We start from the raw sequence: 22599 nt of genomic DNA, 5'->3' as shown, positions 1-22599 counted from the left end.
GAAGTGTCGTGAAGATCGGTTGAAAATTGTGCCCTGTAGACAACTGACATACAGACAGACAGAATAACGCACACGACAAACAATACACTTGAAAAATCCTCGATTTTCACAAGTAACAAACGGACTCAAATGCAATACCCTCTCCTTTGGCGAGGGTAATAACCATTCCTTTCACGTCGTGAGGCACATAGGAATGGCCGAGGCAGTTTCATTGGCTAAGGAGTTCAATCCTGGACAAGTCGCCACTCTGACGCATGATACTCGAATGGCTTATTACCCTAATTAGCCGTTACTCATTTTGCCGACCTCGGAAAGATGACTTGGTGTTATTTCAACGGCACGACGGGGTTCAAACTTAAGACCCTAAGATCCTAAGCCAGCCATCTTAGCCGTTAAGCCAACACCAGGCAAAACCATTGCAAACCGATTGCTGCTTTGATGGTTTCTAATGGCATTAAAAGGTACAAGTGGATCTTGGAAATAAATGGTCTGTATGATCTCATATGTCCAGAGATAGTCCATCATAAATGCAGACCCACCAGTGTCTGTGTCACTGTTGTCACTGTCACTTGATTCATTCCTCTTGCGTTTCTTTTCCTTGCTCCGTTTTTTCTTTCCATGTTTTTTATGTTTCTTCTTCTTCTTCTTCTTCTTGTCATCTGGAATAAATACATTCAGCTCAAAAGACAGCACGATGAAACTTCTAATGCCCGCACATCAAATCAAATTTACAGAATACTGGTGAACCTCCCTCTTCAAAATGGTTCAAGCAATTGGATGACACCAAATAAGAGCATCATGTGGTAGATAATTTCACAGCTTCACACCTCTATCACAGCTACAAATAGTAGACGACTTAGTACCGACCACTGATGCACTCCCACATTCACCTCAAAGTCAACACTGTTCCCGTCCTTCATCCTTACAGCTGTGCACGCTCTCTCGTACATTGCCATCACTACTCTGATCAACCATTCCTCCACTCCTAACTTCCTCAATGCCCATGTCACTACTTCGCGTGGAACCCTATCGAATGCTTTCTCCAGATCAACAAACCGAAGAAACAACTTCTTCCTCTTCTACATGTATTTCTCCAGCAACTGCCTCACAATAAAAAGCACGTCTGTCGTTCCTCTTCCTGGCATTAATCCAAACTGCATTTGGTCGATCTTCACTTTCTTCCTCATAGTCTTCTCCCACACCCTTTCCAATACCTTCATTCCATGCTCCAATAACTTTATCGCTCGGTACGAGCCACACTCTAGAGCAGGGGTCGGCAACTTTAGGCACGCGTGCCACCATTGGCACGCGGCAGCGTAATCATTGGCACACTGGCGAAAGCAGTGCCCTGCCCTCTCAGTTGCATGACAAATCACTTCTTGAACAGGCATTGGCTGTTGCGCGGCCTGTCTTATTTAGTTTGATTGACGGTACGGCCTCCCGCTCACATTTCCCACAGTGCAGTGAAGCGGTTCAGGTTCGGTAGATGATGGCAACCCCGCTAGCTAAGAAAGCTGAAGTAAAGGTTCGAGCATTCCAGCCCTCATGGACAGAAGAGTGGGGTTTTGTTTTTCAGAAGGACCGTGCTGTGTGTACTTTATGTTTTGAAAATGTTGTTTGTCGAACGTTGAGTGTTAAGCGCCATTTTGAGACAAAGCACGAGAAAACTTTCAAAGATCAGGCAGACAAGGCAGAATCCATCAAACGTGCCGTGTCCAGGTATGGGAAGCAAGCCAACACCCTCAAAATCTTTGCCACTGCTAAAAACCAAGCGACTGAAGCAAGCTATCGCATTGCTCATTGCATTGCGAAACGTGGAAAGCCATTCACGGATGGCGAATATATTAAGGAGGCTTTTCTCTGTAGCTCAGAGGTTCTGTTTGAAGGCTTACCATCAAAGAGACAATCAAATCAAGAATAAAAGATATTCCCATGTCAGCTAGAAGTGTTGAGCGATGCATTGAAGAAATGGCCTCCCGTAGTCGTTTGACAACCGACCACTCCGAAGCATGTGTTTGCAACTTAAAGTGACTAACGACAACCCCCAGATAATTGAGCTCAGCAAAGGAAAGCAGGGCCAGGGATCACACTGACTGGTAGGCATCTGTTTATTTGTAGTACACATGGGTTTGCATATGTAGCTGTTTGTCCATCTCTTTTTTTCCAACTCTGATGTGGATGTTTTCATGAGGCTGGCAGCATTCTTGTATAGTACTGGTATTTCTGTTTGATACACTTTATTCTCACTTTTTGACATTTGTTTCCAATGCAATACTTTGTAAATGAGTTACTGAAAGCAGTGTTTTGAAATGGGGTCCGTGCATATAATTTGTAACCTCATTGGGGACAAATTTTACAATGATAAAATGATCATTACAATGTCCTCATTATGAGAGATAAATGTTTCTTTAAAATGTTGTTGCTATGCATGTAGCCTGTATGGATGTTGTTGCTATGCATGTAGCCTGTATGGATGTAGTTGCTATGCATGTAGCCTGTATGGATGTTGTTGCTATGCATGTAGCCTGTATGGATGTTGTTGCTATGCATGTAGCCTGTATGGATGTTGTTGCTATGCATGTAGCCTGTATGGATGTTGTTGCTATGCATGTAGCCTGTATGGATGTTGTTGCTATGCATGTAGCCTGTATGGATGTTGTTGCTCTGCATGTAGCCTGTATGGATGTTGTTGCTATGCATGTAGCCTGTATGGATGTTGTTGCTGTGCATGTAGCCTGTATGGATGTTGTTGCTATGCATGTAGCCTGTATGGATGTAGTTGCTATGCATGTAGCCTGTATGGATGTTGTTGCTATGCATGTAGCCTGTATGGATGTTATTGCTATGCATGTAGCCTGTATGGATGTTGTTGCTATGCATGTAGCCTGTATGGATGTTGTTGCTATGCATGTAGCCTGTATGGATGTTGTTGCTATGCATGTAGCCTGTATGGATGTTGTTGCTATGCATGTAGCCTGTATGGATGTTGTTGCTATGCATGTAGCCTGTATGGATGTTGTTGCTATGCATGTAGCCTGTATGGATGGAATAAAATTCCATGTCTGTTGGAAGTATTTTTTTGATGTGGTGTCATAATTAAACTTAATGTTAAACTTAATGTTGATATGGCACACTAATTAACAAGAACATTTCAAACTGGCACTTCATGTCAAAAAGGTTGCCGACCCCTGCTCTAGAGGGTCACCTTTCCCCTTGTCTAGAGGGACGAGGGTACTCAGTTCCCAATCCACTGGAATGCGGCCTTCTTTCACCACCAGATTACAGATCTCTGTCATTCTCTTCACACCACAACTTCCCGCTGCCTTCAACATATCTCCCACTTTTCTACTCTTCATTGCTTTTTTCGCTTCCTCAACTTCCCTCTCAGTTATCTTCTCTACCGGTCCTAAAACTGGGTTACTCTCTATGTTGCCATCCCATTTATTCTCTGCATTCAACAGCATTTCCATACATCTCTTACATCTTCCTTCAATTCCATCTGGGTCCACAACGATTTGTCCCACTTCATCCTTCAAGCAACTCACCCCCATCACATCGCACCTCTCTTTCGCTATGAATGAATGAATGAATACCGCTCTCTGACCCTCTTCCGAATCCAAGCGTTCTCTGAACATTTTCCTACATATGTCATTTTCCTATATATGCCTCCTGCGCCTTTGCTACCTCTTTCTTTGCAGCCTCCTTGGCTGCCTTATAACTTTCAAGCTCTGCCTCTTCTGCTCCCGTACCCTTCACCTTCTGCTACGACTTGAACTTCTTCCTCTTCTCGTCAATCCTCTTTCCAACTTCATCATCCCAACACCATGTTTCCGAGTGCCTCGGTGGTCCTTTCATCTATCAACATACCTCACCAACGGCTCCCAACAGACTATCTTTCATTGACATCCAACCACTTTCAAGCTCAACCACATCATCCTCTATCATACTCAGCCTCTCTTTTAATGCCTCTCATTGTCACCTCTTTTAACCGACACACCTTCATTCTCGGTTGGTACTTCACCCACCGAGCTCTCCTCGCACCTTTCACCCTTATGTCGCAGACAACCGAGTGGTACTGTGAAACAGCTTCCTCCCCGGGATCACCTTTGTGTCCCGGAGGTACCCCCTATCTTGCTTACGCACCATCAGGTTGTCAACGGTTGTCGTCGACCCACCTGACGTGTATGTAACAAGCTTATTATCCGCTTTCTAGAACTGTGTATTACAAATCAACAAACCAGCTCCATCAGCAAACTCCAAAATCCTTTCACCTTCTCCATTCCTCACACCACATCCGTAACCCCTATGAACTCCCTCAAAACCGTCCGCGTCCATACTCCTTCCCACATGTCCATTTAGGTCTCCTCCTACCACAACAACTTCCTCATCTTTCACGTTTTCCATCAGCTTCTCGATTGCACACCAGAACTTGTCCTTCTCTTCATCGCTCCGACCGACCTGCGGAGCATATCCCGAGATGACGTTCACCAAGAGCTTTCCAGTCATCATTTTCACCATCATCAACCTTTCACTCACTCTCGTCACACTCACCATACTGTCTACAAACTCCTCAGAAAACAGGACACCAATACCATGCATGCCTTCCGGGCACCCTTGCCACACAAACTTGTATTTCTGTCCCTGCCTACCCTTCACCATTCTCACACCACTTCCCTTCCATCTCGTCTCCTGCACACAACATATGTCCACTCTTCTTCTGACCAATACTTCCACCACTTCTCCTGATCTCCCTGTCATTGTCCCTACATTCCATGTCCCAAACCTCAGAAACCGATTTCCACGTGGGGCATCAGACATTTCGTCATCATAAATGGAGTGATTTCCACCCTTGCTTCGACCGGGTTCCCCACCTTGATTTTTGACGAGAGGGGGTGAGGACCCCCACGGGGTACTTCGGGCTGTACGCTGCCCACATGTAGTTGTAATTGTCATGGTTCCCTTTTTGAGGCAATGTTTTATGGCCGGATGCCCTTCCTGACGCCAACCCTTTTAGTCGCCTCTTACGACACGCAGGGATACGGTGTACCTATTCTAAACCGGGGTACACACCGGGAAACTGCTGTCAAACATCTATGTTAGTTCAATAACGTCATATTAATCACTTGTCCACGTCACAATGGTCCTCAAGCGACACTTAAAAGCCTTAAGTATGGAACGAAGAACCAAATGCATACCTCCAGAATCACCATCAAAAGAACTCGACAGTTTCTTGCATTCATTTTCATCACCACCTTCTACTGGCGTATGTTCATCAGAGCTGCAAGTGAAAATCCAAAGATATAACAAATGTCATGGGAGTGCACATGTAATGGGTTGGTGGAAAGGAAAGTGTTAAAACTATTTTGAAAAGCAAACTAGTACATTGTTCTTACTCTGGGTCTGGATCCTTTGGAGAAGCAGCCCAAATCTTTGGTGCCCCCACTTCAGCAATCTGTTCTCGCTGGCTCAATCTCCTATGAAGAGAAAATCAAAATGGTGTAATTTTCAGATACTCTTTCCAACAGGATAATCTGCTTCAGAATAAGTTTGTGTTGTGCTATTTGACAGCAAATATTTCCGAATTAGAAATCCATTGCATCTACAAATCACAGAGAACATTCAGTAGAAAAAAGCATCTAATTTTTCAATATGGCTTCCTAATAAGGACTTTCAAAATGACGTAATCCACTCCAGAATGATCTGTGCACATGCGCAAAAACACTCGATAATGGAGCGTCACCAGGACAGCCGAACGTATATCGTGTGTGTGAGATGAGTATCGTTACCTAAAGTGGCTCACAAAGCTTCTAAAATAAGCCAAAAATACTTGGAAGCGTACTGGAGAGAAAGGGGGTGTACCTCTGCATAAAAAAAGTTGGAGAACTTTCTGAACTCGCCAAAAAAGCTGACAGCTTGCAGCTTCCTGTACTGTAATCTCTCACGGCTGTGTGAACCATTGCAGGGTCCAATGGTTCGTAGACTAGCACATTCGACCAAAACTTTCGACCATCGCTGCTGGTATGTAGACTTTGAACCGTGTGGGATTATTCCGTGTGAACATGGGTCATCTCTGGGGCTTGTCAGTGCACAGGGTAAGTTTAAAGTGATGATAATGTTATGTGGAAAGGGCGGGGGTGGGTTGGGTTCATAGTTAGAATGTAATAAGTGTAGTGTGGTCTGTGTGATTTACGTAGCATAGATTTATTCTTGTAAACAAGCGAAATGTCAGAGTAGGTTGCCTTGTTACACGTGACGCTAAAGAGGCAGCATATGTAATTTATAGACAGTATAGCTAGGGATAAGATTGCATGGTGTAAAACCTCCTGTGCAGGTGAGGCCAGGTAAGGAATTTGGTATGGAAACACACGGGAAAGCGCCAAGTGCTTTGAATAGATCATTACAAACTGTCGGCACGTGCGTGTACACCATGGTGGCGAAATGCACTGTAGAAGCTCAGATGGGGTATAAGACTTGTTTATGGGCATGTCCTGTGGGGCGGGATTATGAGAGCGAGATGCCACTCACACACCGGTGGGTGGCCAAAATCCAGGAGAGTCGGACTGATGCAGAACACAGAGAAGAGTGCAAATGGCACTATGCAGGAGAGGGGCTACACTAAACGTGACCTCTGGGGATTACCGGTGCTTTTGAGCCTGGATCTGCGTGATCTTACATCACCTTCATCTCCTCACCTTCATCGCTCACCTTTGCAGGCAAAGTAACTCCGGTTCCTCCACCTTATGCCTCCTGTATTGTTTGGGACAAGAGGTGGGGAAGTGGGAGCTGCATGGGCTGTGAGTGCTGATATAATATATATTTTTGTCCCCCGCACCTCTGACAAGGTCGTAGATTGGGGACATTAAAATGAGCCCCAACCGACTGACGGACCATCTGTCCATGTACTTTTGTGTATGGGGTATTTCAAAAACCGTTGAACATTTAGCTTTCATATTCCAGACATCTATTCCATTATGACATTACCTAAACATGATTTTATCACAGCTGTGATTGGCTGAATTATGTTGCCATGGCAACCATCTCGGTAACTTGGCTTATATTTCCAAAACCGTTCAAGATTTAGCTTTCATATTGTTACGTTTGTGGGGGATAGACAATGAGTACCTTAGAGCCAGGTAGAATTGTATAGATTACCATGCTCCGTATGTCGCGATAAAGAAGAAGAAACCCCATGTGCCTAAGTAGGAAATTCGTTTAGACCGGATGTCATGTCAGAATGTATCTTTGTTCCCATCACGAGGGGTGGGGTTATGTTAATTAGTTCGGGATTATGGGTCATGAATCCCCTGTGTGTAAAGGCCTCTGTTATTTTTTCTTTGTTCTTTATGACAATGCAGCACATACACAAAGCAAGAAATCGCGCATTTATGACACTAAATAAAAGTGACCGGAACAAGATATTGAACAATACTGCTGGTGCTGCCAGCAGCCACATCACCACATCAAGCAGGCAGGCCTGTGAGGCCATGCCCCGGAGAGCAGCGATTGGTCAGAACACCAAGAGCGATGAGATGGTACTAGCTGATAGGAGTGGACACGCAGACGTCATCGGATGACGTCAGAGCCTTGAGTACAAAGAGTTGGAGGGCGGACATCTACTCTCTCATTTTCTGGGTTTGGTGGTGAACGGACATATTCCCGACATTTTGCCTCTTTGGTTTGATCGCTCTCTCCGGGCTGGCCTCCATAGCGAATGGTCACATATACGGTGCGCTCTTGAGCGAGGGACACTCATTGAGAACGGTCACAATTTTATATATCTCTCTGCTTCGGGATTCCACAACGAACGGTCAAAGTACACGAGCACTCTTGGCTTTCTCCTGGCTTGTGGACCAGAGGGGAACAGTCGCAGATAAACTCTTGCGTTGGAACATTGGTGACGTGCAGCCACAGTTCATAACGCTCTTGCACTGGGAGACATGGGTGCTGTTGAGGCGGATGATAAGGACGAAGAGGATGAGCGCGTGCTGAGGCCTACTTCCCGCCAGGGCCTGTGCCATCCCCGGATTGCGCGCTCGGGGCCTGGACGATTCCCGATGGGGTTCATGATCCGCTCAGAGCTAAGTGCCTACACACACACATTTTTACTTTCATTCTTTTATATTTCCCCTTGTGTTTGTATATGAGTCTCGGCGGGTGCGAGGAGACCTCGGCGGGTGAAGTACCAACCGAGAATGAAGGTGTGGAGGTTGAAAGAGGTGACAGTATGGGAGGCATTAAAAGAGAGGCTGAGTAGGGTCGAGGATGATGTGGTTGAGCTTGAAAGTGGTTGGATGTCAATGAAAGCTAGTCTGTTGGGAGCCGTTGGTGAGGTATGTGGATGGACAAAAGGACCACCGAGGCACTCGGAAACATGGTGGTGGGATGATGAAGTTGGAAAGAGGATTGACGAGAAGAGGAAGAAGTTCCAGGAGTGGCAGAAGGCGAAGGGTACGGGAGCAGAAACAGCAGAGCATGAAAGTTATAAGGCAGCCAGGAAGGCTGCAAAGAAAGAGGTAGCAAAGGCGCAGGAGGCATGTAGGAAAATGTTCGGAGAACGCTTGGATTCGGAAGAGGGTCAGAAAGCAGTATTCAGGATTGCAAAGCACATAGCGTTAGAGAGGTGTGATGTGATGGGGGTGAGTTGCTTGAAGGATGAAGTGGGACAAATCGTTGTCGACCCAGATGGAATTAAAGGAAGATGGAAAAGATATATGGAAATGCTGTTGAATACAGAGAATGAATGGGATGGCAACATAGAGAGTAACCCAGTTTTAGGACCGGCAGAGAAGATAATCGAGAAGAAAGTTGAGGAAGCGATAAAAGCAATGAAGAGTGGAAAAGCGGGAGGGCCGACGGGAGTTGTGGGAGATATGTTGAAGGCAGCAGGAAGTTGGGGTGTGAAGAGAATGACAGAGATCTGTAATCTGGTGGTGAAAGAGGGCCGCATTCCAGTGGATTGGGAACTGAGTACCCTCGTCCCTCTATACAAGGGGAAAGGTGACCCTCTGGAGTGTGGCTCGTACCGAGCGATAAAGTTATTGGAGCATGGAATGAAGGTATTGGAAAGGGTGTTGGAGAGGAGGATAAGGAAGAAAGTGAAGATTGACGAAATGCAGTTTGGATTTATGCCAGGAAGAGGAACGACAGACGCACTTTTCATTGTGAGGCAGTTGCAGGAGAAGTACATGGAGAAGAGGAAGAAGTTGTTTTTGGGGTTTGTTGATCTGGAGAAAGCATTCGGTAGGGTTCCACGCAAAGTATTGACATGGGCATTAAGGAAGTTAGGAGTGGAGGAATGGTTGATCAGAGTAGTGATGGCAATGTACAAAAGAGCGCGCACAGCTGTAAGGACGAAGGACGGGAACAGTGGTGAGTTTGAGGTGAAGGTGGGAGTGCATCAGGGGTCGGTACTAAGTCCACTACTATTTGTAGCTGTGATGGAGGTGCTGGCTCAGAACGTAAAGGAGGGTTTACCGTGGGAGTTGTTGTATGCAGATGATCTGGTGTTGATTGCGGAAAGTATGGATGGACTGAAGGAAAAGATGAACAAGTGGAAGGAATGTATGGAGACAAAAGGTCTGAAGGTGAATATCGGAAAGACGAAGGTGATGGCAAGTGGTAAAGCATGTGGTGAGGTGGAAAGAACTGGGAAGTGGCCGTGTGCTGTGTGCAGGAAGGGTGTCGGAGTGAACTCCATTCAATGTACAATGTGCGCTGAGTGGGTTCATCAAAAATGTAGTGGTCTCAGAGGGTCATTTACCAGTGTGGCAGCTACATTCAAATGTAAGGTGTGCACAGAGGGAGCTGCAGATGGAGGAAATGTTGAGTTGGATCTTGGAGACGGCGTGAAGCTGGAAGGTGTGAAAACATTTTGCTACCTCGGAGACATGCTGAATGGAGAAGGTGGATCAGACTCGGCAACGGTTGCTCGAGTGAGATGTGCAAGGAAGAAGTTTCGGGAACTGAGTGGCGTGCTGATGAGGAGGAGAGTGTCGCTGAAGCTGAAGGGAAAGGTGTATGCTGCATGTGTGAGAAGTGTTATGATTTATGGGAGCGAGACATGGGTAATGAACGTAGACCAGCAACGAAGGCTGGAAAGGGTGGAAATGCGAATGGTTCGATGGATGTGCGGAGTATCGTTGAGAGAGAGTAAGACAAATGATGAGTTGCGAAAGATGATAGGAATATTGCCTGTGATTGATGCTGTGAAGAGGAACAGGTTGAGATGGTTTGGTCATGTGTTGAGGAAGGATGAAAGTGACTGGTTGAGAAGAGTGATGGAAATTAATGTAGAAGGAAGTGGAGGACGGGGAAGACCGAGAAAGACTTGGCTAAAGATGGTGGAAGAAGAAATGCGGGCAAGGGGGTTAACAAGGAGAGATGCAGAAAATAGGGCAAAATGGAGAAGATTGTCATGGGGACCGCAAGGCTAACCCCCGCTCTAGCAGGGAAAATGGCCTTAAAATGCATGTTGTTGTTGTTGTTGTTGTTGTTTGTATACGAGTCTGTGTGGGGGCATCCCATTTAGGAATTCTTGTTTTATTGTGGATTCTTTTGTTACCGGCATTTCTTGAATAAAGCCGGTATTTTTGAAAAATTTTACATCCTGTGTCGGCTTGGAATTAATTATCCCAGGTTCGAAGACGTTCGGTGGACCCGTGCTGGTAAGCGCTTTCGGCCTTTTACGTTTACGTTTTGTATCCTACTGATAGGCTAGATCTGGATTTGAACCTGAACCAAAATCGAATCAGCTTGTTCTTGTCACCTAACCAACTCATCCACCAAGTTTTGTCATAGCTCGTCCACACCTATGTGAGATCATGCTATTTGTCATTTTTGGCCCCATCTTTCAATGGTGAAGAATCAGTTTTGAAAAATCTAAAATCCTCGTATCTGGATTCGGATCTTCACCAAAATCTAACCCTTTTCTCCATATCACACACCCAACTTGCCCACCAAATTTTTATCTGAATCTGTCCACAACTTTTTGAGATATCCTGTACACAAACAAACAGACAGGGGTGGAAACATAACCTCCATCCACCTTCAGTGGTGCAGGTAATTATGTGTGTTTCTGGTTTCGTAATATATTGAATACATTTTTCTTGCAAATAACCTTGAACACGAAAATGATAATTTTCTTGAAGCTTAATCCTTCTTCATGCTACTTATGTATCAGTAATATTTATATTTCAGAAATATAGTTTTCACCGTGTAGGTCGTCCCAGTGACGTGGTACGAGTTCTGGCAGGCTGCGTCAACTGCGGCCGCCACGTCCAGCTGGTTCAGCTGTCGTAGGTCGGATTCTGAGTCTTTGCACTCTGATACCATACCAATGGGGCAGTCGAGCCAGCTGATGCATTGCCGTCTCTGTGCCGCATGCCTAAATGCTAATTAATGGCCGAGCAAGCCGGTGAGGTGCACAACTTGGTCCATATACACAGCATTGGTTGCCGTTCCCTATTAGCCTTTAAAAAGATCCACCACAAATTGGCATGACACAAATTAACCAGGGATTTATGGATTTAGACTTAAAGATGTCAGATTACAGAACAAATAGCTACAGATGACATTTAAGTCGATTCAAGAGTTGAAAAATAAATTCCTCCAAGATGACGGACTTCGGAAGATAACTGAATTATTGGGGAAAATGCCAGGGGCATAGAAAATCACCATTTATATGCTACGTGCCATGTGGCAAAGTATAGAAAAGAAGGGACATTCCATAGCTTGTAGAAAATGCCAAACAATAGAAAATAAGGGACAATCAAAAAAATCTTGTGTGCATGCTGGACTACCCTTGTGTTGTTAGGAGGAACCAAGTGATGCTCTCGAAAAGTTCATATAAAGGGGCGCCAATTTGATTTATAGAGCTGCATGAAGAAGTAAATGTATTTTTTTAGCCAAACGTAGGGCGCTTTCATCCAGTAGAAGCTGAGAAACGAGTTTTCAGTCCCCTTGTTAAAGTTGCATACAGACAAACGATCCTATGTAAAGGGTGGGGCGCTTTGCGCCTCCCTTGTCTATTATTTGGTTGAAGCCTCAGAAAATGCCTTCACTATAGAGGAAAGTAATTAATGAATGCAAATGAAGGATTTCTTCGAAAAATCATGTTGTTCGCCTTTTTTTCTTTAACGTCAGGCTCCTGGGCGACAATGTACATTCACATGGAGATTAAGGACATTAAGAGACCTCAGTGTAATTTTACATGAATTATTATATTATGAAGCAACTGTTCACCACCATCTCAGATCATCCCCAATCCAAAATCATGATCTTTTCTACCCTCGTGAACCCACCCCAAGCCATCCTCCTTCCAAATTACCAGTTTTTCCTTCCTTTGTCGAAGTTTCCCTCTATCTTATCCTTCAACTCAGCTGTTAGTGGTTTCACCCCTCTCCTCTCCTCTGTTCCTTGTGCCCTGTTATGTCTTGAACCGTTCAGTGTACTAGCTCCTACATGAGCCTTGACAATTAACTAACAAATCAACATAGGACATGGTATATGGGGGGCAGCCTGATAAGCCACATGCTCAGGTTGGGAATGCCAAACAGTGGGGAAATCAAAATGCTGCTTCTCTTACCTTTCCATGAAATCCATAAACTGTCTTCGATAGCGCTCCAACTCTTCCTCTCGTCGCTCCCATCCCCGTCCATCTCGTGACCTGCGACTTCCTTCTAAAAGAGCACCGGCCTCTTGTGACCGGCCATATCCAAATGTCATAGGCTGATGCCAAGACGCACACTGTGAATAATCAAAACAAAACTTGTTGAAATACAAATGAAAACAACTTTTTGTTCAAACCAGAGCAAATATTTTGTTGCCATACAAATTATTTATCGTTTTAATCAGTTATAATCTTCCTATTATCCAGTTGAGTGTTGATATTTTATTGCCACATTTTCATGATCAAAAAATTTCTGAATGTGTTAAATAGTTTTGCCCATCAAACTATGAAAAAGATAGACGATCCTTCTCACGCCATCAGGTGAATAGGTCTGCAGAGGCAGTTTCATCGGCTAGGGTTACAATCCTGGATGGGTCACCACACTGACACAGGGAAGTCAGGGTAGGGATTTGGAATTTGTTCATGATGCCGGCGATAGCTCACCCTACTCTTTGCAAGTAACACCGTGGGATCTTTCACATCCACCCAACTAATGCCGGCAGACGGAACGGCCAGTTTAACGTACATCTGAGGGACGGCACACACATTGATGAATCACCCAGTCACCCTGCCTGTGAACCACAGGGATGACAGTTAAAAGCTGGGTCAGTGATATTTTGATATGGGACAGGCCAAATGTCATATCAGGAAAACATCCTTGAAAATCGTTTCACTCCTCTCACAGGTCACTGTCTTGTTTGTGTAGATATTATGCTAAAAGTTCAGATTTTGTGCACCAAAGTATAAAAGGTCATTACGGTAGTTTCATGTTCTGTTTGAACAGATTTAGAGGGAACTACTTAGATCGGTAGAAATTTAGGGCCCATTCCAAGTTGCTCTGAGGGAATGAATGAACCAAAAAGCATAAAATGGCATCATGTTAAACCAGACTTGGATGGGCTCACAATCACCACCTCCCTGAAGGTCATTAAAAAGGCAGCTAAGTTTTTCATGACAATCTGATAGAAACATGGCAATTACCTTAATTGTGGAAGCTCAATATCCAGAACCTCGGTTCTTAACCTGTGGGGCGCGCCCCCCAAGGGGGGCGTGAACAATTTTCAGAGGGGGCGCGGGACGGCAGTATAAACGTCTAAATAACCCCAAACGGAAATTATAATCGCCCTACTGAAAAAAATTAATTAACCGAAAAGATAGCGCCTTATATAATTCCTAGTTTGTTTCAGTCTCAACTAACACTTCTTTTTTTTTCTTCCGACAGATTATTAACTGGAATCGAAGTCAATGGCAATGAGTGCGAAAAAGAGGAAATACCAAGACGAGTACATCAAGTTCGGATTTGTGGCACTTCAAAAGGGTGACGCAGAGGTTCCTCAGTGCGTTATATGTTACAAGACTCTGAGCAATGATGACATGCGGCCAACACGTTTGGAACGCCACTTGAGGACAACCCATCCTGAACTAGCAGACAAATCACAGGCATTCTTTGTGGCGAAAAGGGAAGCCTTGAAGCGAGCTAAGTTGGACAGCAGTGGGACATTTCGGCAACAGACGTCAAAGATCGTTGAGGCGTCCTACGAGATTGCCCTGCTAGTAGCAAAGAACAAGAAGAGCCATACAATCGGAGAGACTCTCATTAAACCGAGTCTACTGCGAGCGGCAGAGCTCATCCTGGGGAAGGATAGTGCGAACAAACTCTCGGCTATCTCCCTGTCGAACGATACCATCAAGGGACGGATCGATGAAATGTCTCAGGACATCAAAGAACAAGTGACTGACCAGATAAGGGCCTCGCCTGTCTTTGCCATCCAATGCGACGAAACGACAGACGTGGCTCAGTGTTCTCAGCTGCTCATGTATGCTCGTTTCATATTAGGCGACAGCGTGAAGGAGGAAATGCTATTTTGTCATCCCCTGGAAACTTACACGACAGCAGCGAATGTCTTTGAAGTGGTATCGAAGTTCTTCGAAGAAAATCGACTTTCATGGGACGCGTTGGTAGGTGTTTGCACAGACGGAGCTCCGGCCATGCTTGGCTCACGTTCGGGTTTCGTTACGAAGGTGAAACAAAAGAGTCCCTCTGCTATTGGTACACACTGCGTTATCCATCGTGAGTCCTTAGCATCTAAGACCCTGCCCGCTGAAATGAGGGATTTCCTGAACCTGGCTATCAAGGTAGTCAACTTTATCAAAGGTGGAGCCTTAAACAGTCGCCTGTTCAAACAGCTGTGCAAGGACTTGGACTGCGATCATCAAGCCTTGCTTTTCCACACAAACGTGCGTTGGCTTTCGAAGGGAAACATGTTGGGGCGAGTCTACGAGCTGAGGGAAGAAGTCGCAACATTCCTAGACGTGCAGCGGAAGGCGGATCTCTACAAAATGTTCCAGTCCCGAGAATGTCAACTGTCTCTAGCTTACCTCGTAGACATCTTCGAAGCACTCAACGGTATCAACCAAAAACTGCAAGGGAAGCACATAAACATTATCACGCAATACGACGCCATTCGAGCCTTCATGGCTAAACTCGACCTCTGGAAATGCCGAATGGAGGCCGGAAACATAGCTTGTTTCCCAAACCTGGACTCTGCCGTTCCGGACGGCCTTCTCGATTCAAAGTTAAAGAACCAAATCATCGATTATCTGACTGAACTCAAAGCGGAATTCATCCGCTACTTTCCTGACTTGGACGAAAAGCGAAAGACCTGGAAATTCATCAGAAACCCATTCCAATGCGACGTAGCTGATGTTTCGGACGAGGTCCAGGAGGAGTTTCTGGAGCTGAAGTTCAACTCCTTGGCTGAGGATGACTTTGAAATTCTGGACCTGGAGACATTCTCGGTCAAGTATCTTCCTGTTTATCCTCTGATCTCGCTTCAAGCTGTTCGGATTCTGACGATGTTCGGATCCACGTATCTCTGCGAGGCTGCATTCTCCGCGCTGGTCGCTGTCAAGACCAAATACAGAAGCAATCTGAACGTTGAAGGAGATCTGCGCTGTGCTCTCTCTGGCACGCGACCACGAATTCCGGATCTGATAGCTAAGAAGCAGTGCCAACCATCTCACTAAAATTTAGTGAGATTTTTGGCATTGCTTCTTTAGTGACTAAATTGTTGTTTCATTGATTTTGCATCCTTTGACGTGACATTTCAACAAACGTGTTTTGTGTAGTTACCCTTTCCTTTCATCGATCCGTGCCTTGAGCTTGTTTGCGTTTTGATGCAATAAAACGAGGTTTGTAATCTCTCCTTTGTTATTTTGAAAGAACATTATCTGTTCAGGGGTACCAGATCCAGTGTTTGAAATAAGCCAGGGCCCGCCAGGGCCCGGCCCTGGCTGCCATGCTTAGGGCCCTGGCTGTTAACAGAATCTACGTCAATAGCCAGGGCCCAGGGCACAGCCCTGGCTGGCTTCAATATCAACGAACAAACCCCTCAGAATGCACCACAGAGCACCTAGAATTCAAAAATTTCCTGGGGGGGACCCCCCAGACGAGAGGGGAAACCCCTCTCGCGCTCTCCCCAACGAGCGGCTTCGTCAGATGTAGGTGGAGGGGGGCGTGGAGACGAGCAACAATTGCTAAAGGGGGCGCGACACTAGAAAGGTTAAGAACCCCTGATCCAGAAGCTTACAATCAAAATCTTCAGCACTGCTTCCATCAGCTGATTTCAAACCCACACTCTCTGGAATGCCAGTCCATATCCTCACCACCACAATCCACATTCTGGCTGCGCAAGTATAATTTATGTTCAGAAATGTACAAGTAATCTGCACAAAAAGATTCCTGAAATAATCTTATCAGCTATGTCGTCTTGTGCACTTCTCTCAACGTCAGATAAACACCAGGTCTCATACCAGGTCTTGTGCTGTGCACAGTTTTTCTATGCCCACTGACCCACTTACCCTGTTTTCTTACTGCCACTCCTTTTCTCAAGTTATACTGTGACTGTTGGCTAGTGGTAGATCGATATATCGGGCCGATATCTGGCATTTGAGGTTATCGGTATTGGCTGATGATGGGCGCCGATATGGCCGACATTAAAAAATAATAATAATAATAATAAATAAAAACTTTCCTTGGTTGAAATCCCTCCTGTGGTTCACAAGTTATTGTGGTAGCAAAATTATTTTCAATAAAAGGTCACAAATCCTTTGACCTTGGATCCTTCAAATGTAAAATCTAAACAGTTCATCTTTGTATTACAGTCCATGCTAGTGCCAAGTTTGGTTGAAATCCCTTTGGTGGATCACAACTTATTGTGGCAACAAAAGATGGGGATGGACGCAGAGACACACAACCCGAAAACAAAACTTCTGATATCCAGATGATTGGATTAAATATGGAGGGAGGGGGATTCTTGGCTTTTTAAATAGGGAGACACCACAAACTGCAACACGTTGTTGGCTTTTTATAGCATAAAGCAATCAACTTACCATTATGTTAGCATCAGCAGTCCTTGTGGGTTAAAACACTAGAAAGACAAAGAAAAACATACAAAATATAAATCAATTTGTCATATTACAATCTCCACTTTACTTTCAATTACCAAAGTCATACCAAAAACTTGAAAAATGGTATGTGCTGCTTCCTTGCTTGACATTCAGTATTTAAAAGGATAGAGCAAGAACAATCCCCATAAGTTTGAATCCATGGGGAGGGGGAGGAAATTCCTCAAGAAATGTCCCGCAGAATGCAGTGAGAAAGGCGGAGTCATCATTGTGATATCGCTGGTACCCAAAGTACCCCAGGAAGTGCCGGCACTTCCTTCAAGCTCAGTGGCTGTGTTTGTCTCGTCTAACAGTCCTGTATGGTGCCTTGTGTATTTGTCTATGTCCATTGTCCATGTGTGTGAAAGGTTTGCATGGCAGTTCAACGATGAGGATTATATCCTGTGAAAAACAAGATGGTATTCATAGAATACTTTACCCGCACAGACGACTTGGTGTGAGCCAACTCTTCTGTTTGTGTTTTTTCCTTTGATCCAATATGGCTACCAGACCACGTGACTGATGACGTCGTAGAGTGCCTTCACAAAGTGTTCAAACCCCTTGACTTTTTTCACATTGTTGCGTTATAGCCTGAATTTAAAATGGACTAAATTAAGATTTTTTTTCGTCACACGCCATTGTTTTTTGTTGTTGTTGTTATGCCAAACGTAACATTTTTGCCTGTATGGTATGGTGGCAAGAAAGAAGCCAATACTCAAAAAAGCCCACCTTGAGTCCCGTTTGAGGTATGCAAAAAAACACTCGGGAAATTCTGAAGCCATGTGGCAAAAAGTTTTGTGGTCTGACGAAACCAAGATGGAACTTTTTGGCCTAAATACAAAACGTTACGTTTAGCACAAACCCAACACAGTACATCACCCAAAGAACACCATCCCTACTGTGAAGCATGGTGGTGGCAGCATCATGTTATGGGGATGTTTCTCATCAGCAGGGTCTGGGGCACATGTCAGGATAGAAGGGAAAATGGATGGAGCAAAATACAGAAAACTCCTAAAGGAAAACCTGCTGCCCTCTGCAAGAAAGCTGAAATTGGAACGGAAGTTCACCTTTCAGCACGACAATGACCCGAAGCACAAAGCTAAAGCTACACTGGAGCTGAAGGTACTACACAAGAAGATAAATGTCCTTGAGTGGCCCAGTCAGGGCCCAGACCGAAATCCAATCAAAAAAAATCTGTGACATGTTGAAGATTGGGCAAAGGTTGAAGATTGCTGTCCATCAACGCTCCCCACGCAACTTGACTGAGCTTGAACAGTTTTGGACAGAAGAATGGGCAAATAGAGGCCAATCAAGGTGTGCAAAGTTGGTAGAGACCGATCCCAAAAGACTCACAGCTGTAAGCGTTGTCAAAGGTGCTTCCACCTCAGGGGGTTAACACTTATCGAACCAAGATATTCTAGCTTTGTATTTTTAATTTATTTTCTGAAATTTGTAGAATTTGTCTTTCACTTGGAAGTTCTCGGCTACGATGTGTAAATAAAGGTGAAAGTCTGATTTAATGCATTTGAATTCCAGGCTATAAGGCAACAAAAGGTGGAAATTTTGAAAGGAGGTGTAGACTTTCGAAAGGCACTGTATCGTATGTCAAAGGTATCTAAAGTTAATAATCATTATTTCAGAAGAAACGAGTCGTCAATGGACATGGGTGTATTTTGTGGAGAGTAAGAGTTGGAATCCCTTATAAGTTCAGGTCTCAACAGGTTAGAAATTGTATGATAAGCATTTTGGAATGCGTATGTCAGAGTTTAGGCCGAAGCTACCGATGGTGGCCTGGACTGGATGAGGAACTAGAACACACAGTGAGTCAATGTACATGTCAGTCAGTGATCAAGATGCCATGGTCATCAGCACCTTTACAGCCATGGAAATGGTCTGCCGGAGTAGGGCAAAAGTTGCATGTAGACTTTTCTGATTTAGAGGAACGGCAATTGTTCACAACAATAGCCACTAGGTGGGTCGAGGTATTCTCAATGTAGTAAAGCACAACGAGCAAATTTTTGAACATTTTGCGTATATTAATTTTCTTCATACATTTTGCTAACAGAAATTGTCTCGATAATGTATCTCATTTAATTTCAGACGAGTTCAGACAATTGACGAGTGTCAAACATACCAAGATACTACCAGTACCACCACCATGCCATCAAGCTTATAAATGGATCAGCTGATTGAAGAGTACAAATGAAGCAATTTAAAAGTGTCATGATAGAAGGGCAGTTAAAGAATGAAGTGTGAAGCGAAACTCGAAGGTGAGAGTGAAGACCCACAACAAATGGTTCAAGTGGTTACCAGGAAGAATAGTATAAATGTCTGGGCCTTGCACATATGTGGTCAAGATCTTGGGTAGTGACAACACTCGACTCGTGGATATCGTCACAACACTCGTGGATATCGTCACAACACTCGGGGATATCGTCACAACACTCGGGGATATCGTCACAACACTCGGGGATATCGTCACAACACTCGGGGATATCGTCACAACACTCGGGGATATCGTCACAACACTCGCCACGTCACAACACTTCGAATATCCACATGAGCGCTTTTACAGGCATTCTTTAAATGGTGTATTAAAATCAAAGTACGCAGGAAATTTTAATTCCAAAAAATAAAGCTTTTAAAGGTTTCAGACTGATTTCCAGCCAAGGTTTCAACAAAGCAAGGCCGCTGGCCGCACATCATCATTCATCAAACCCACCTCAAACTTCCGTGAACAAACACATAGCCAAGCTTCTTCTTCCTCTTCTTCTTCTTCTTCTGCTACTTTTCCAAAAATTATTCTTCTTCTTCGGGTATTTTCACTTGAACGCCAATCCATGTAGTTGTCTCTGAAAATCAAAGCATTTATAAATATATATATATATATATATATATATTATACATTCCTTTAGAATATATATTTAGCAACAATCAACAACAATCGGGGATATCGTCACAACACTACAATTATGGCACTATCCTTTGTAGAAAAGAAAAACACCTGACCTCGAATTGCTGAATACATATGCGAACTACCACGCCTATGCAACTACATATTGTGCAATAACTGGCTGCTCTTAAAACAAGCAGTGAATCGCTGTTTACCGTCAGCTCGAATTCCCTGTTGGACGTTCAAATCCCACGTTGCGGTTTTGAAAAAGTAGGCCATTGTGTGCCGGTGACGGCGAAAACCCAAATTTCGACCATATTAACCGAAATTTCTACCATATTCGTATATTACCTTTGACGAAATGGTGACTTACTGGGGTGGTGTGAATGTGTTCCATTACCAATCAACTTATAAATCGCTCGCCAGTGGCGGGGGTGGTTTAAAACACTCCATCATGGCTCAAATGCGAATAATCGCTGCCATCATGTAATGAGCCAGACGAAGGTTCGAGACCAACTGTACGGTATTTATTTCCGCATTCCTCTCGATCGGTATATCAAACAACATCAACAACAAGAACAAGAACATCAACAACAACAAGAACATCAACAACAAGAACATCAACAACAACTCATAACAGGGGGTGTGACATGTCTGCCATTCCAATCAGCTTGCCAAGCTAGCCGTTCCTTAGCAACGGTTTCCTTGGAGTGCTTGCTTGAGTGCTTAAGCCGCTTGGCGAGCGCTCTCCAAGAAACTTGGTAACTGCACACGATTTTTCAGTGACATAATTCATTGTATTTTTTTTCAACTAAATCAAATCGTGTTGTTCAATTTGACATATTGCAGCTGGCCCAAAAAAAAAACGATGTCTGTGCATCCTGAAAGTTCATCCTGCACTTGTAAATTGAAGGAGGGACCCGTGGATGTTAAAAATGAAGGAGCCACGTGGATGTTAATGTACATTACGTTCTTGGTAGGATTTGGAACAGGACGAGTCCGTTCCTTTGCATATCAACGAATTGATCTATTTTATTGTCATTTGAGAGTTTGAGTGCAGCACAGCCATGACGGGCCAAATGGCCTCTGTCTAACTTTCCTTGTCGACCCAGGTATGCCTCTGTGTAATTATTATGTTTTGTTACTTGTCTCACCCAATACGTTTTATTTATTTCACATCGTGACTCGTGTGTTGTGTTTTCCTTTCAAAAACATCGATATTGTCTAATTTTCCTGGAAAATAATAACGGAAGTGTCGTGTTTAATAATGTCATATTGTTTGCCTTTCTCCATGGTAACAATTGTGGCGTGTCCACTCAATTGAACGACGTGTTTGTCGGTTTGGACGGTGTGTTTGTCTGAATATTCGTCTTGGTTGACACGAGTGATAAATGATGATTCTGTTTAAATCGGTCCAATCAGCCATCTTATTGTGCTGCCTTTTGAGCCTCATCTCCCTTGGTGCATCTGCACCAATCACTCAGACAGGTAAGCCCAATTTGGAGTATTTTGCTCTGTTGGGAGTGTACATTCTCATGTTTACCTGTATGGTGCTTGGATTTGTTTACCTGTCAGGTCTAATCGGACCTTCTTCCCTCATTCAGTGTTTGTGACTGTTGCGATTGCCGTAGTGAACGTCATTTTTATCGGCGACGTGTTCTTGGACACTTGAGCCTTGGATTGTCCTTCTGATTTCCATTCCAGGAGATGGGGGAAGGGGTAAACTCTCAGTTTTGGGGTAAAGTTTTAAATTCGGAACTCGTTTGACAAAGGGAAAGTTTTAAACGGTAGCGGAAGTCGATTTCATGATGAATGTGTTTACTTTATTTTGGCGCTTTCCCTGATGAATGAAATGAATGAATGATCGTTTTAAGGCCATTTTCCCCGCTAGAGTGGGGGTTAGTCTTGCGGGTCCCATGACAATCATGGTTCCCTGCCCCACGAATCCGTCCACACAATGTATAAAGCTTTTCTACTTACCTTATCGGGAGGAAGCATGGGCAAGTGGAGTGCCTCAAATAAATGGAGTGGCATTGTCCTACCTGTCTTCTTGGCAGTGTGGCCTCACCAGTCCGTCGCTAATGGTGAATCTCCAGGTGGAACTCCTCTGCCTTCCTTCCCATCCATTCTAAACACCTCGCCACCATTCACCACACTCACACTCGTTGTTTTTTTCACTGATCACTTCCACGCATCTGTCTATCTTGTCTCCTACCTATGGAACCAACTTCCACATTCTCTTCAATCTCTTTTTTTTCCCCCTCCAGGTCTTCAAACGCAAGACCGCTGTTTACCACCTCCTCAAATCGCAGTCCCCAATCCAAAAGCATGATCTTTTCTTTTCTCGTTAACAATCCCCTTCCCCCCCCCCCCCTTCCCTGTGGAACCTTGACTTACGAGTTTAATTCGTTCTGTGACCGAGCTCGTAACTCAATTTGCTCGTTTCTCAAATCAAATTTCCCCATTAAAATGCATTGAAATGCTATTAATCTGTTCCAGCCCCCAAAAACCACACCAATTTTTTTAAAAATATGCAGTATATATAAAAATATCTCGCGCTTTATATTTTACCTGTATGCAGCATACAAGTTGG

General features: G+C 44.3%; 1 protein-coding gene across 1 annotated transcript in view; it reads right to left on the bottom strand.

The window, feature by feature from the left end:
• LOC137435331 (NF-kappa-B-activating protein) overlaps window positions 1-20007 on the bottom strand; it is a 29234-nt gene extending 9227 nt beyond the window's left edge. Inside the window, exons 1-6 of the mRNA XM_068129022.2 lie at window positions 19836-20007; window positions 17060-17097; window positions 12584-12744; window positions 5394-5474; window positions 5196-5278; window positions 540-659 (exon numbers count right to left, since the gene is read on the bottom strand). Of these exons, the coding sequence (XP_067985123.1) occupies window positions 540-659; window positions 5196-5278; window positions 5394-5474; window positions 12584-12744; window positions 17060-17062 (448 nt within the window). The 5' untranslated portion in view covers window positions 17063-17097; window positions 19836-20007. The remainder of the gene's footprint in view (window positions 1-539; window positions 660-5195; window positions 5279-5393; window positions 5475-12583; window positions 12745-17059; window positions 17098-19835) is intronic.
• Window positions 20008-22599: the final 2592 nt, after the last annotated feature.

Source organism: Myxine glutinosa, chromosome 9, assembly GCF_964187855.1.
Source record: "Myxine glutinosa chromosome 9, kmMyxGlut1.1, whole genome shotgun sequence".
Classification (NCBI taxonomy): domain Eukaryota; kingdom Metazoa; phylum Chordata; class Myxini; order Myxiniformes; family Myxinidae; genus Myxine; species Myxine glutinosa.
Note: the sequence above shows the minus strand (reverse complement) of the source record. Positions and strands in the feature narration are given on the sequence as shown.